General features: G+C 46.1%; 1 protein-coding gene across 1 annotated transcript in view; it reads left to right on the top strand.

The window, feature by feature from the left end:
* Egln3 (egl-9 family hypoxia inducible factor 3) overlaps positions 1-8,915 on the top strand; it is a 24,069-nt gene extending 15,154 nt beyond the window's left edge. The window contains exons 2-5 of the mRNA XM_021179361.1: positions 3,837-3,956; positions 5,428-5,564; positions 6,922-6,995; positions 7,926-8,915. Coding sequence (XP_021035020.1) covers positions 3,837-3,956; positions 5,428-5,564; positions 6,922-6,995; positions 7,926-7,957 — 363 coding nt within the window. The 3' untranslated portion in view covers positions 7,958-8,915. The remainder of the gene's footprint in view (positions 1-3,836; positions 3,957-5,427; positions 5,565-6,921; positions 6,996-7,925) is intronic.
* Positions 8,916-15,079: the final 6,164 nt, after the last annotated feature.

Here is a 15,079-nt window from a genome sequence, read left to right as displayed (position 1 = left end):
CCCGGCGCTGATCCAGCCGGATGAGGCCTGTGGTCCTACTCAGGCCGGTTTCTGCTTCCCTAACTAATGCAGTCTCAGGTCCCGCCAGTAGACCAAAATTTAAAGGCTATTCAGCGAGATATCTTTACAGTTCTACTGCTCATGGTTTGGCTTTTTGTTGTATCTCCTTTTGACTGCATCTCCTTTTGTTAGACAGGCTACTCTAAAATTTGTGATGCTCCTGCTTCAGCCGCCTCAGGAACTGAGTAACAGGGGTGAGATACTGTTTCAGGCTTAAACAATATCTGTGTATCAATTGTTAATTGTTATAAATAAAGTGATCATTTTTAAAAAATTTTTTTGCTGAGTAAAAATTTGCATAACATTCAACTTTGCATCTGTAAAGATCAAGTTATACCAAGGAATCTGATTCCAAAGTCCTGAGCAATGTGTAATGTATGTGTGATATATATATATATGAGTACATATATATGAGTATATATATATATATATATATATATATATATATACTCATTTTAATAAAAATACATGGCATGGCTTCTTTCTTTTTGAGGGGCTAGGAGCCAGACCTACGCTGTGGTGCATGTTAGGTGTGACTCTACCGCTTGCCTCCACCCCCGACCCCCGTCTGCAGTTTGATCTATAGAGAAGTACTAAGTGTGAATGATCATTGTTGCTGAGTGAACAGTTGAAGCTGTGCATACTGGGTTTAAAACTGTCTCCTTACTCTGGCTGTGGCTGGTTGCTTTAGAACATCCAGTTGAGGCCTTGGAGTGTCCACCCTGGGCTTGATCTCTGAACACAGTTGTTTGTTTGTTTGTTTGTTTATCATTCTCCCACAGCCCCTAACCGATGCATGGTTTTCTTTTCTCCTGGTGGCATTTTGTAAAGTAGATTTTATACTTGGATTCTGCTTGAGTTCTTCTATATGTGTGCACTTCTTCCTGCCTGAACGTGACCATGGAGGTGTCTTGAAGCACACATCTCTGGTGTCGAGCCAGCTCGGGAACACCTGGTTCATTCCTGTCATTTCCTGTTGCTACGGAGCTGTGGAGGGGCCTCTGGGGATGGGAGGTTTGTGCAGGGGCCGGGTGATACGTCAGAGAACGTGCAGAATCAGAGGACACGCTGATTCATCTGCAAGCCCAGGCCTAGAACCAGGGTACAGTGACCATGCTACCATAGGGACACTGATGTGCTATTAAACTGCTGTAGATTTCAAGTATTGGTCAAGTCAGGAAGTTTTTGCCAATAAAAAACCCCTATAATAAGATACCTTCCTCGTTCCCATAAAACAATGAAGTGTTGCAACGTTTCCCTCGGACCTGCACTCTGGCTCCTTCTACAGACTTGATGAGGTTTAGATAACAGATCTGATAAGCCCATCAGTTTCCGGAGTCTGTTACTGCCCCGTGCACAAATTGGCATGGGTCTGATGACTCAACACTGAGGTTTGCCCATCAGTGCATCCTTAGATTCACAGTTTGAGATCCTGGCCTGGGCCAGCTGACAGTTGAGAATGTGTCCGAGCCAAAACCCATCTCCTATGGCACTCAGCCAGAAACCTCAGTGGTACAATTGGTCAGCAAGGTTGCGGCGGGACCTTTGAGCTGCCTGTGGTTTCCTCCCATTGTTTAAACGTGGTGCACATGGCTTCGGGAGTCAGAGAGAGGGTGACTTGCACTCTGGCCAGAAAAATGATTTTTTTTTTCACTTCCCTTCACAACGTGTATGCTCACAATTAGAGAGGTGTTTTAGTGGTAAGTCCACAAGGAACTGTGCCGGCACATTCTCTCTTTTATACCTGCAGCAGTTAGTGGAGGGTGTGTTTGTGGGAACGGTCTGTATTTCCTGCCTGTATTTTAATTCAAGCTGAGTTCTAAAGTCCATTTGTGCTTCTTAATGTGCTGCAAGATGCTGCTCTCTCCACGCACGGTGCGCTGAGCTCAGATCGAGTCTTCTCTCTCTTTGGACGTTGGAGGACTGTGTCAATTACTTGTCTCGTTGCTGTAACAAAACACCCGAAACACCCGACAAAAGCAACTGAAGGAAGGCAGGATTTATTTTGGCTCAAGTCCCAAGGCACAGTGCATTGTGGCAGGAAGTCGTGGTGCAGCTCAAAACAGCTGGTCAGGGTGATTCCACAGTCAGGAAGCAGAGGGAAAAGGATGCTGGTGGCCAGCTAGCTCGTTTTCTCTCTTTTTAGTTAGGACAGGCCTTTCCACCTCAATTAACCCAATCTACAAAATCTATCTCAGACAAGCCCAGAGATCTGTCTCCAGGGTGATCCTACATCCTGTCAAATCGGCAATCGATATAAACTGCGCAGCCCGTCCTCCTCATCATGTGAAAGAGCCTGGGATCACAGACAGTTGCAGACGAGGTAGATGGCAGGCATCCAGACCACTGACCTTTTCTGGGAGCAGAGCTGTTTGGGAATATAAAGTCAAAGCACTGACTGACAGCAGGGGAGACTGGGATGGTGGGGGACATCATGGAGTAATGTGCGAAGTGACTTTCATTGTTGGCCCTTACACTTCTGGCCGCTGCCTCCAGGAATAGGTAATTCCCTATGTTGTAGGCAACTTCATTTGTCTTTTTCTCTCCAGCCACGCCAGCAATCACCCTTTTTCAAGACACCATCTATTTGATAATGCCATAATTTGTCAAACCCTTATTACAGTCACTTCAAAATCCAACTTTCGGGGAGACAGACGTTCAGGCTAACTAACAGAGCAACTTCAGCTCTACCCGTGACAGCACAGTGGCTCTTTCTGAGGTGGTTTCTGAGGGATTGCTAGCTGAGACAAATGTAAAGTATAGGTATTCTCTGATTTAAACTTCAGGTTCATTGCAAAGCCAGGCCACTACTCAACCTCTAGCACGAAGTGTGTGTGAGGCCCAGCTCTGTTTGCAGGCTCTGTTGGGAATCACTGATCTGTCAGTGGCTTAGTTTGGCACTGGTCTTGGACTAGTCTTTTGACTCGTGAAGTAACCTTGCTATTTATCAAGGAGTATTACAACCCAGACCCCAAGTCTGTCTGAAAGTGCGCTTTCACAGCAGAAGAAAGCTATTAATTTGGTTTCAACAAAGAACCATCTACAAGATCATTGGTATCATATATGTACTTTTTTTTTTCTCCTTCAAAGAGATCGCCCTGTATTGTGTGTGCCGACTCTTATTGAGCATTAAGGTCTAGCTTCCCACCTACCCTTCTCTCTTCTTGCCTTTTATTAAGTCTGACCTTTACTCCCTTTGGGATCAGACATGGTTTTGTAAGAAAACAAGCGTGATTCCACAGCTCAGGGGCACTGCTAACCAAGCACAGTCCCTGAGCCCCACACCAAAGACTCTTTCTCTTTCTCCCCGCTCTCTTCCTTCCTTCCTTCCTCTTAGAGAGGGTCTCTCCCTTTGTAGGCCAGGTTGGCCTCGTGCATGCTGCCCTAGCTTCCGAGTACAGGCATTTACATGTATGGGTCCACTATGCCTGACTCTTGTATCTCTGGATTCTGATCTCTTAGGGCTCAGATGCGAACCTGGATCCTGCTTTTCCAAAAAGGGATATTAAAGAAAGGCAAGCATCTTGTTGATGATGTAGATGGGTTTCTTTAGAAAGTTCTCAATGTTCTAGAAGGTGGGGATATTACCGGATCACTTACCCTGCACTGAGTCCTAAGACAGGGCCTGCCTGTTACACTTTCATACCAAAGATTACCTCATGTTAGTTTTATGTTCTGATCGTAATCCAAATTTATGTACTTTATATGTCTGCTGTAGGAGGAGACTATCTAAGCCTTTTTTTTTAAAAAACAGCATCTTTGGGATGTCTCTACAGGCAATGGTGGCTTGCTATCCAGGAAATGGAACAGGTTATGTTCGCCATGTGGACAACCCCAATGGTGATGGCCGCTGTATCACCTGTATCTACTACCTGAATAAGAATTGGGACGCCAAGGTACTGTGGAATAGTGTGTGTGTGTGTGTGTGTGTGTGTGTGTGTGTGTGTTGTGAGGTGGGGCGAGCTTAGGGAGATAGATGCTGTAGAAGGTGCCGATAGGGGTACACTGAGAGTTCAGATCAAAAGAGTATGCCAGTTCCAATTAGGTAAAGCCTTCCAGTAACCTTAGGAAAGTTATACTTTCTAATAGCCAGTGTCCACTGTTTTATGACCTGCCCGGCCTCCTGCCACTTATGGAATTAATGCCAGAGTTGATAAGATTAAGATCAGTGGCTCTAGAGTTAATGTCGTGGTGGGGGTGGGGTGGGGCAGGGTGACCGTGGTCAGGGGTTAATGAAGGGAGGTAACTGAACATTGGGATGCAGAGTTGAAGAGACCCTCAGCTCAGCATCTGATGCATACCTTTCCCTCCCAGCAGCAGCCCTGAGAGAATTCCACACACACACACACACACACACACACACACACAAACATAGTGGTGGGGTCTCAACGCTGTCCCCGAGAGAGACTTCCCTATCCTCTATCTCAGGGTGATAGGTCCCAAGGGGGTGGCATTTGGTGTCGCTTGTGAACGGCAGCTGTTTGTACGGTAGATGGTAGAGATGTGGAGTTCGTGGAAAGTTCTCCGAGTTAGGGATGATTTAGAGTCTGTGAGGTCAGAGAGCTCTGCAAAGCTTATTTAGCTTTTGAACTTTCTACATCTCCGTTTGCGGTTTGTTAGTGTAGACTCTGGCTGTTAGGCTGGGGTACTGGATCTTCCTCTATATTTGGGAGTAAGACCACAACAGTTCCTTTAGGGCTTAAAAGTATCTTTTGAAATACTACTGTGAGCAGAGCTAGTGGGACAACAGTGATAAACCAGGAAGAATGAAATCAACAGAGATTTGAGTTTCTTCCGCCAGCATTAGACTGTGCCGTGTAAAACGGTAATGCGTGAAGCCTGATTTCTACCCAGAAGATAGTTGTTCCAGTAGGACAAGTAGATTGATTATACATGTGAAAAGGAAAAGGCGGGTGAAGAGAGTGATAGATGTCCAGAAAGATGTAGATAGCGTGGTGTGAGAGGTCACGGAAGTGCCCAGTCAATGGGGTCAGAGGGCATTGGGAGAGTTCAGAGGACGGCTATAAATTGTTACTGCAGGAACAGCTGTATGGGAAGCATGCTTAGACTTAATATTTGGTGGCGCTATGAAATTACTCAGGATTCCTCAGCTTGTTTCTGGCGGGTTGAAGCAGGCTGACATGGCTAGTTTGGTGTGGCACTCTCTGGCTGTCCTCTGTTTTGTGGCTATCCATAGCTAAGTCTGATGCAAGTCGGATTCCGAAGTGTGAGGGGGGAATAAGTATTTACAGGATGAACCCCACTTAAAGTCGAGGTAAGGTAGTATCTCTCCCGCACAGAGCTAACACATTGCTGATCAACCGCACACGAGACCAGGAAATAACTGATGCTCTTCTTGGTCTTCAGTTACACGGAGGGGTCCTGCGGATATTTCCGGAAGGGAAATCGTTTGTAGCAGACGTGGAGCCCATCTTTGATAGACTTCTGTTCTTCTGGTCAGACCGCAGGAATCCACATGAAGTCCAGCCCTCCTACGCCACCAGGTAAGAGCTGGGGCCACAGTTCCTCTTCCAGGGTGCATACAAACCCCAGATCCCCGAAAACTAATGTCCTTTGATTTGGGGTACACCCCAAAGCTGATAGGCGAACCTGTTTGGAGTGATAGAAATTGAAGGAACCTCTTTAGGATTCACTAGCATACAAATCTAACTTCAGTTTAAAGTAACTATGAACTTCCTATCCTGTGAGTTGTGCATACCGAAGTCTCAGAGTCCTCTCCCCTGTCTTTCTGTCCCTTCCTTCTTGACCATTAGAAACAATTAGAGTTGCCTGCTTTGGGGTACACTCCTGTAATACCAGCACTTGCAGGGTCAAACTGGAGCACTGAGAGTTCCAGGCAGCGTGAGCTAAGCGAGACCTAGTCTCAAAAGCATCAGGGAACAGGCCAAGCTAAGGTTGAGCTAGCCCTGGTTACCATGTGTCAAGAGTGCTGCTTCTTTGAGTGAAATTACAGTCAGTTCACGCAAAGAACGAACCTTGGGAAAGGAAAGAGTTAATTTTTCTTGAATTTACTTCCTTTTTACTCTTTCATAGCTTAAAGTTTGCCTGGGCTAGCATTATCCATGTAATAACAATTGGATGTTATTGTTTTGCTTGCTCCATCCATCCATCCATCCATCCTTGAGACAAGGCCTGGAACTCAGTACACTGCAGAGGATAACCCTGAATCCCTGACCCTCCTGAGTGTTGAGATCACAGGCTTGTGCTATTACATGTAGTTTTTTTCGGATGCTGGGGCTTTATGCACACAATGCAAGCATTCTGTCAACTGAGTAGACCCCAGACCTATAATTCAACGTTCTTAAAACCTTTCATCTTTCTTTTTTCTTTTCTTTCTTTTTCTTTTCCCTTCCTCCCTCCTTCCCTCCCTTCACTGAACATTTTAGAGTTGTCTAATTTTTTTTTTTTTTTGAGACAGGGTTTCTGTGTGTAGCCCTGGCTGTCCTGGAACTCACTTTGTAGACCAGACTGGCCTTGAACTCAGAAATCCACTTACCTCTGCCTCCCGATTGCTGGGCTTAAAGGCGTGGGCCACCACGCCCAGCTAGAATCATCTAATCTTAATCTAGAAAGCTGATAAAAGTATTTATGTCCTCTTCTGCCTTGACTTCTCCCTTCTCTTCCCGCACGTGGGCCAGAGCAGAGTGATGTGGAATGTGGGGCTTATATTGGGAAGGGCATTGAGGTGGGAAAGGCTGTGTGTGGAAGGATGGCGCTAAGCATGACCTAGCTTAGCTTTCCGCAGAGATCCTTATCTGAGCCCCAGAGTTTCAGAATTGGTCACACTGTGACATGTTCTGTATAAACAGGCCTCTAATAGCACATGCCTTGCTTCCACAGGTACGCTATGACTGTCTGGTACTTCGATGCTGAAGAAAGGGCAGAAGCCAAAAAGAAATTCAGGAATTTAACTAGTAAGTGTCTGGCCATTTTCTCTGACTTTAGTTTTATATCTTTTGTAATAACACTGTTTCGTCTCAGTTGTGAGTTAGCTTCAGATAGAATGATATCTAAAGCCTGTGTGATGATTTGTAGTAGATAGAAATAATTAACTTTTTATTGTGAATGTGAATCAGTCATGTGCCACATAAAGTTTTGTTCACGAATTTGGCATTTAGATAGAAAATATAATGGATCCTAGCTCCAATGGTCAAGTTAAGTTGGTATGGGATTGTGGCTCAGTATAGAAGCAGGGCTCTCACGCTATCAAACTGATATGATTTAACATCGTTCCTGCCGTCAGCAGGCAGTGTTTATGAATTATGCTTCTCAATACTGGTTGTTCTAAGCTAAGCATGGCGGAACAGCACTCTGGGCTGAGGCAGGAGGACCATGAATTTGAGGTCAGCCTGACCTCTGTAATGTCCTGCTGCCCCAAAGCATACAAAAGCAATAATGCTACCAAGGTGGTTCATGAAAAGGTAAATTCCTGGCTCTCTGAGTACAGGAAATACGGTGTCCTGTATCCTTTCGAGTAACTGAACATCAGTATATTGAGTTGAATTCCTAAGAAATCTTACAGGGAGAACTGGAGATGTAGCTCAGAGTTGGAGCGCTTGTCTAACCTGTGGCGTGTCCTGGGTACAATTCTTTCCACTGCCAAATAAATAAAGTGTATGTTTACATAAAGAAATTGACCTAACTCATTACCTACTTGACCTTTGTACCTATCAAATGCCAAGACAGACAGCTTTGCAAAGGTGTGTGTGTGTGTGTGTGTGTGTGTGTGTGTGTGTGTGTGTGTGAGAGAGAGAGAGAGAGAGAGAGAGAGAGAGAGAGAGTTGTTGACTGACATAATACATCAAATTTGACTCCCTAACTTGTTTTTCCTGTTTCCAACCCAGGAAAAACTGAATCTGCCCTTGCTAAAGACTGACTGTGGTGTGCAATCCGCTGGCCGCATTTGTGTAGTAACAGTTCCGGAAATGTTAAGTGTCAAGATCCAAAGAATCCATACAATCCCCACTGCCCACGACGTTCAGCTCCCCACCTTGTTTGTGGTACTTCATGTTTTCTTGCCCAGACTGCGGTGACCTTCAGGCACTCTCTTTGCCAGATGAACTCATTTGCTAACTCCAGAAATACCTGCAGACGACATCCTAGCTGGCCAGCGGTTTAATGGATAGATTTGGGAATACGGCTGTTGAGCCCAGGACTGCTTCTTATTCGCACTTTATGTATGCGTCCTGATTTGAAAGGAGGAGGTTCTCAAAGAAATAAAGTTGGTGACAGATGCCACGAAGGGGCACCCTCCAAACCCTCACAGCAAGAAAGAGAAATATCTGAACGATTTCCAGATGTTGTTAACCAGAGTCTAGACAGTGACGACGACCTAATGACATTATCACCTCTAGAAAGGGCTGCTGCATAGCGATCGATTTATAGGTGTCCCACGGTGGATGCTCCATTTTCCTGGTTTACGACCTGTTCTTTCTGAAGGTCATCGCTAAGTCAACGGCTCTCTTGTGGAAGATGATCCTAGCATCTATTATGCACTATGTTTACATCTTACTTGGGGAACCTAATTATCCAGAGAATAAAATTCGCCAGGTGGTTTGGGTTGTTTTTCTGGTATTGAAATTTGAAGTTAAATCAGAGGATAGGAAGCTTCCTGGTAATTCAGCACTAGATCCTGCTAACTCTATGGGAAGAGCAAAGCCCAGCTTACATGATTACTCCGAGCATCCCGAGCAGTTCAGTTGGGAGGGAGATGGGGTTGGAAGTGCAGACCGGCCCCTTTCATCCATGTGTGTTCCCTTTAACCGTTCATCGTCCACAACAAAGAACAGTGTGCTGTACTCTTAAAAGAGATGGAAATAAAAAGACCTCAGAGCAATTGGAGTTCTTCCACGTCGTCTGCTCTGCCAGCCTCACTTGAGTCGTCTTGATCCTTGACTGCAACTGGCTAGTAGTACGGCCAGAGTTGTGGGATTTCTCAGAACCGTGGGAGGGTCTCCTGCTGCAGGGGGCAGGTGCCGCTTCCTTCAGAACTCTGTACGAAACACCTATTTTACGAAAGTTAGCCATCCTCGTTTCTGCTGCTACTTCCCCAACTTTCAAACCTCTTTAATTTCCTAGCTAGAACCCCACAAGCAGCATGGACCTGAAAGTGTTTTATTTCATCATGTTCAGACAGACAGACAGACAGACAGACAGACAGACTTTCCAAGAAAGAAGTTGATACTTTTCCTCTGATTGTTTTGGAAAGTGTCCAGGAAGAACTGTCACCCCCCGACCCCCAACCCCCGTGGCTCAGTTTTGTTTTATTTAGTATTTCCCACCTTCTAACTTGCAATGTCATTTCCTTATTTATTTTGTTTATTGTCTCTTTAGCCTGTGACGCCTAGAGTGTTAAGTACAAGGAAGACAGGGATTTTGTACGTTTTTGACCCATGAAATATACCCAGCACCTAACCTAATGCCTGGCATATAGCAAGAAAGGGCTTAGTAAATACATGCTCAATAAACTCAGTTTCCTCTGTAGTGGTTTGGTTCATTTCCATCGTTTCTGGCAGGAAAGGCTTGCTGGATTTTATAGCTTGGATTCTAACCTTTAGACTGTTGTCATTTCTTTCTTTCTTGCATCTAGAAATTGGTTCTCAACCTGTGGGCCATGTGATTCCCCTTTTATATTCCCAAGGGCATACCAGATGTTTACAACAGTAGCAAAATTACAGTATGGAGGAGGAATGAAAATAAATTTTATGGTTGGGGGGGGGGCGGTCACCACAACATGAGGAACTGTATTACAGGGTCACAGCATTTAGAAGGCTGAGACCACTATTGAGGGCCTCATACCTACCAGGCAAGCCCTTTTCCACTGAATTGTTTCGTCATGGCTCTTGTTGCTGTGACTTTAGGCTGAGAGGATAGAAAATTCTGGTCATGGTGAGTGGGTCATTCACTGGTACCACATCCCACACAGCAGGGACTTGATCTGACTGGGAGCTGAAATAGAATGACAAAAGGACAGACAAACATTTAAGCTGTGATCGGGTAGACAGTGCTTTGTCCCTCCTACACAACAACAGGGCCTTATTTTGTACAACACTAGAGTTAGCTCATCTTAGTAGGTGGTCTCTGTCGGGAGCAGACTCGGGTTGCAGTCTTCTGAGAAGAGGTAGCTGCACACAGTAGACAATCTCCTGCTTGCACACACTGTCAGCATTAGTGCTTTGCCGACCTTCTGGCCTTCACCCATACAGGGCAGGCTTTGCCAATCCCGACCCTTGACATGGCCACGCCCACATCAACAATGCACCTTCACTCAGGACTTCATCTGCTCTACACATGTACCCAGGCAGGGCTGTTCCCCACGCAACCCTGCTACCAGGAGCAGAGTTTCCTTTGCAGTTTCATGGCTATGAAATGGTAAGAGTATCTGAAGGTTCCTTCAGACAGTTTTCAAAACGTCAGTGACAGAGGAAGGTAGGTAGATAGGTCATATATCGAGCATCTCAGGTTCTGTAAAAATGGCGACTGACTTTTCAGGATTACTCATGATAGTGATAGGATTCTGAATGAAAGCCATAGTCTAATCTCAAGCTGGTATGAACTGCTGATGGCCCTGTCTGTACCCACCTGTGAAGAGCACTTAAATCTCTTTCTGGTTTGAGTTCATGCCTACTGTCCAGCTGAGCATGAAAGACTCCCATGTCTAGGGGAAGCGAGCCGTGGTGTTGGATGTGAGCATGTGTCTCCCTAGATCCTTGTTGCAACTTCAACCCCAGCACACCAAACTAAAGACGTGGGGCACCTAGGTGACAAGGCCCAGGACTTCACGGTTATGATGAAGGTGTTGCCCTTAGAGAAGAGCTCTGAGGGCTGGAGCCAGTCCTGCCCTCAGGCATGTGAGGGCAACAGTGCATGGTAGAGAGACAGCAGCCTTCTTTGCACTGTGCAACTCTTGGTACATTAGTCTTAGCTGGCTAAGTTCCTTTAGTACAAGAAGTCAAGTTCTGTGGTTTATTAATGACTCACCTGGCATTTTGTTGGAGAACAACAAGAAAGGTCTTTCTCTCCAATGTCCATAGGAAGGACACCTCTTGTGTGGGTGGAACTCTAGATTCACAGTCCCCCCCCCCTTTAAAAATGTTATCAATTCAAGAATTTTACATCATGCACCCCAATCCACTCATATCCCTTCCTATCTTTCCTTCATCTTTGCAACCTCCCCCGCAAAAGGAACAAAAATAAAATAAAAAGCTATCTCGCCATGAAAGCTGTGGTGTCGTGGCATGTCACATGGTATACCTGTGATGTCATGGCATGTCACACGGTATACCTGTGATGTCACAACATGTCACACAGTATGCCTGTGATGTCACAGCATGTCACACAGTATACCTGTGATGTCATGGCATGTCACACAGTATACCTGTGATGTCATGGCATGTCACAGTATACCCTTTTACCCAAACAGCTTTAGTTACAAATGTTCGTTGCAATGAGTCCCTCTGGCTTCTGCTACTACATTATCAATACTGGATCCTCATGGGGACTCCTCTCAGATATCCTGCTGTTGCTCTGTGTCATGGAGATCCTGCAGCTTTGGATCTGCAAGATGGCTTCTGCACTCACTTGTGTAGTTCACAGATGGGGTAGAAGTTGGGGTGGGCCAACTCAGAGCCCTGGATCTGGGCCTGGGTAGGAGCTGAGTTAGTCAGCTTCTTGTTCCTTTTGAGTACATCAACACTGTCTTTGGAGTCCCAGGTTTCTGATGAGGGTCTCGGGGGGAAGTTGTGACGTGGTTGTCTCCCTCTGAGGCCCATATAGGTTCACCACATGCTCAGGGACATCTTGGAAACGACATTTTGTTAGGCACCCATAGTATCAGAGGCTCGGATCCTTTAAGACGATCGCAGTTTAAAGTGAAGATCTGAATACTCTTGGATGTTGAGATGAGGTCTGTAAAAGCCAGATGTTACAGAATTTTCAAGCCCTTGAAGCACCCCGTGTACGCTTCCTACCTAGTAAATGGCGGTGTCTATAGCCCACAGAAGCACAAAGCGTCCCGACTATCATTATCATTGTTATGGATGCTTTCATTATTATAAAGTGGAAAGGGTCTTTGTTACGGGGTGAATATGAAATGCCCCTCATTATCTCATGAACCTTCAGGCCCTGTGCTGGGTGGTTTCATGTCAACTTCACACAAGCCGCAGTCATCTGAGAGTAGGGAACCTCAATTTAAAAAACAAAAGCGGGGTTGGAGAGATGGCTCAGCGGGTAAGAGAACTGACCACTCTTCCGGAGGTCTTGAATTCAATTCCGAGCAACCACATGGTGGCTCACAACCACCTATAATGAAATCTGACACCCTCTTCTGGTGTGTCTGAAGACAGCTACAGTGTACTTACATGTAATAAATAAATAAATAAATAAATAAATAAATAAATAAATAAATAAATAAATAAATCTTTGGGCCGGAGCTAGTGGGCCTGGAGCGAGAAGGGAATAAAACCAAAAACAAATGCCTCCATCATATCAAGCTGTAGGTGAGCCTGTAGGGCATTTCTTAATTAGTGATTGATGGGGGAGGGCCATTGTGGATGGGGCCATCCGTGCGCTGGTGGTCCTGGGTGCTGTAATATAAGAAAGCAGGCTCAGCAAGACCTAAGCAACATTCCTCCATGTCCTTTGCTTCAGTTCCTCCTTCCAGGTTCCTACCCTTACTTCTCTCACAAGTGGATGGTTACCTGGAAGAAAATACTTGGATAGAAAATAAACCCTTTCCTCTCCAAGTTGCTTTTGATCATGGTTTTTAACCACAGCAGCAGAACCCTTCAGTCTGCTTAGACTGCATGGTTTTGAGAAGTTGGGGAGCCCTTGGATGTGGGGCCTAGCTGGAGGTGTTTGGTCCCTGTGAGGCCCAGGAAATTGTCAATACAGGTAAACCAGTTTCTCTGTCGCCTGCTGAGCCCACTACCAGGCCTTCTCCATCCTTCAAAACCCCCAGCCCAAATCAACCCTTCCTTAAATTGCTTCTTGTATGTGATGCCCTCATCAGGAACAAGAATAGCAGGAAGCCATGATGGCCACGGGGCTTAGCTGTCAGCAGTAGAGTCTTTGATGGATCCTCCTGAGTGAGGTGTCTGTAGAGTTCTTCTGGGCACTTTCCAGGCTGAGAGCAGCTCTCCAGAATTAGCAGTGGTTGCACCCTGTACTGAATGGAGGGGACTAACCTCTGCCTGAGCTGCTAAGAGTGACATTGAATCCATTAAATACGGCCTGTGGTAGAAGACAAGTGTGAGGCCTGATGATGATCTGAGTTTAGAGAAGAGAAATGTCGGGCAGCTGGAGTGAGCCTCCGAAACCCCCAGGTGTCTTTGCTGAAGGTCAAAGGATGCTTGAGAGACTGAAGGGAGTTCCTGGTGTCTGCGTGATGGGGATAGCAGGTCTCACTCCGACAGTCTGTCCCCAGACCGTTGTGGAGCACCACATCATATTGAAGGGAGTGGCCAAGTCATCTCCCATTGGCGTGGCAAAGCATTCCTGCTGTCTCAGGCCTACCACTGCACCACATTACACTCCAGGACCATGCTCACCAGGTAAGCCCCGCATGGGAATCAGAGCCAGAGACACCACGTGGCTTGCTCATGGGGTCAGAACAGGCTCGAGCGAGCATGTGACCGCTGAGCCAGTCCTTTGGTTTATAAAGCCAGCAGGCGGGGAAGGAGGTTGCACAGTCAGGGATTCTGTAGAGAGAAGCCAAGCAAATAAGTGGATCTAAATAGGCATGGCTGCCGGAGAGACATTGAGTCTTTGGGATGCACAGAGGTGCCAACCAAGAGCCTGGCTGGCTTCCCTGTGGAGGGCCATGTTCATGCTGCTCAAGAGACATTGCTAGTTCCTTTGGACTCTTCCCCAAGAGAAGTGGATGGCGAGCTAACAAAGCCAGCCTGCTCATGGACTGCATCTAAACCGTCCCTCTTGTTTTCAGAGGGAAGAGGAGTCAGACACTAGGAGATATTATATACCAGGATCTTGACACATCCTCACAGCAGCCCACAGGCTTCAACCTTACAGAGGATGCACTCTGGATTAAGAGATACTAAGTAGTTGTTCTTGGGCACAAAGAGTTTCATCAGGAAATCTTGTAAGTCCATAACCAGGCTTTTGGATAGAGCTGTAATGCCTTTTGTGGCCAGAGGCTGGGCCTTAGAGATCAGAGGCCAAGTCTAAAACTCTCAGGAGTCATTTTTATCTGTCCTGAGTGCTGGCTAGTTTTGTGTCAGCTTGACACACAAATTAGAGTTATCTAGGAGGAGGGAACCTTAATTGGGAAAATGCTTCCATACAATCTGGCTATAAGGCATTTTCTTAATTAGTGATTGGCAGGGGAGGATCCAGCCCATTGTGGGTGATGCTATCCCTGGGCTCCGGTGGTCCTGGGTCCTATAAGAAAGCAGCTGAGCAAGACATGGGGAGCAAACCAGTAAGTAGCACCCCTCCATGGTCTTTTTGTTAGCTCCTGCCTCTAGGATCCTTCCCTGTTGGAGTTCCTGTTCTGACTTCCTTTGGTGATGAACAGGAATGTGGATGTATAAGCCAGATAAACCTTTTCCTCCCCAACTTGCTTATTGGTCACGGTGTTTAGTTGCAGCAACAGAAACCCTAACTAAGACACCTGCATTCTGGAAGTACATGTTCTGTGTGGAAGCTTCTCCTGATAGAAGTATGAGAGAGGTAGGGTGATGGAGGGCAGAGTGCCTAGGACCAGGCCTGTTGGCGAGGAGCTGTTTTAGTCTGTGTGTTCTCAGAGCAGCAAAGTAGCCAGGCCTAACTCATCCCTGCAAACAAAGTCTGCTGGGTAGACCCTGCTGCTCTCTACCTGGGCACATCACTAGGAAAGGAGCCAGGCACTGTATTGTCTCATTAGTCCCAGAACTCTAGCCAAAATGGTGTTATTCCTGCAGAGGTTGTAGGCCTTGGATATCGGGACTAGGAAACTTTCCACCCATTTATCCATGTGTTTAGATTACTCTTCCTCTTTCCT

Source organism: Mus caroli, chromosome 12 (genome assembly GCF_900094665.2).
Source record: "Mus caroli chromosome 12, CAROLI_EIJ_v1.1, whole genome shotgun sequence".
In the NCBI taxonomy this organism is placed as follows: Eukaryota; Metazoa; Chordata; class Mammalia; order Rodentia; family Muridae; genus Mus; species Mus caroli.
The sequence above is the reverse complement of the archived record's forward strand: the minus strand, read 5'-3'. Positions and strand labels throughout refer to the sequence as shown.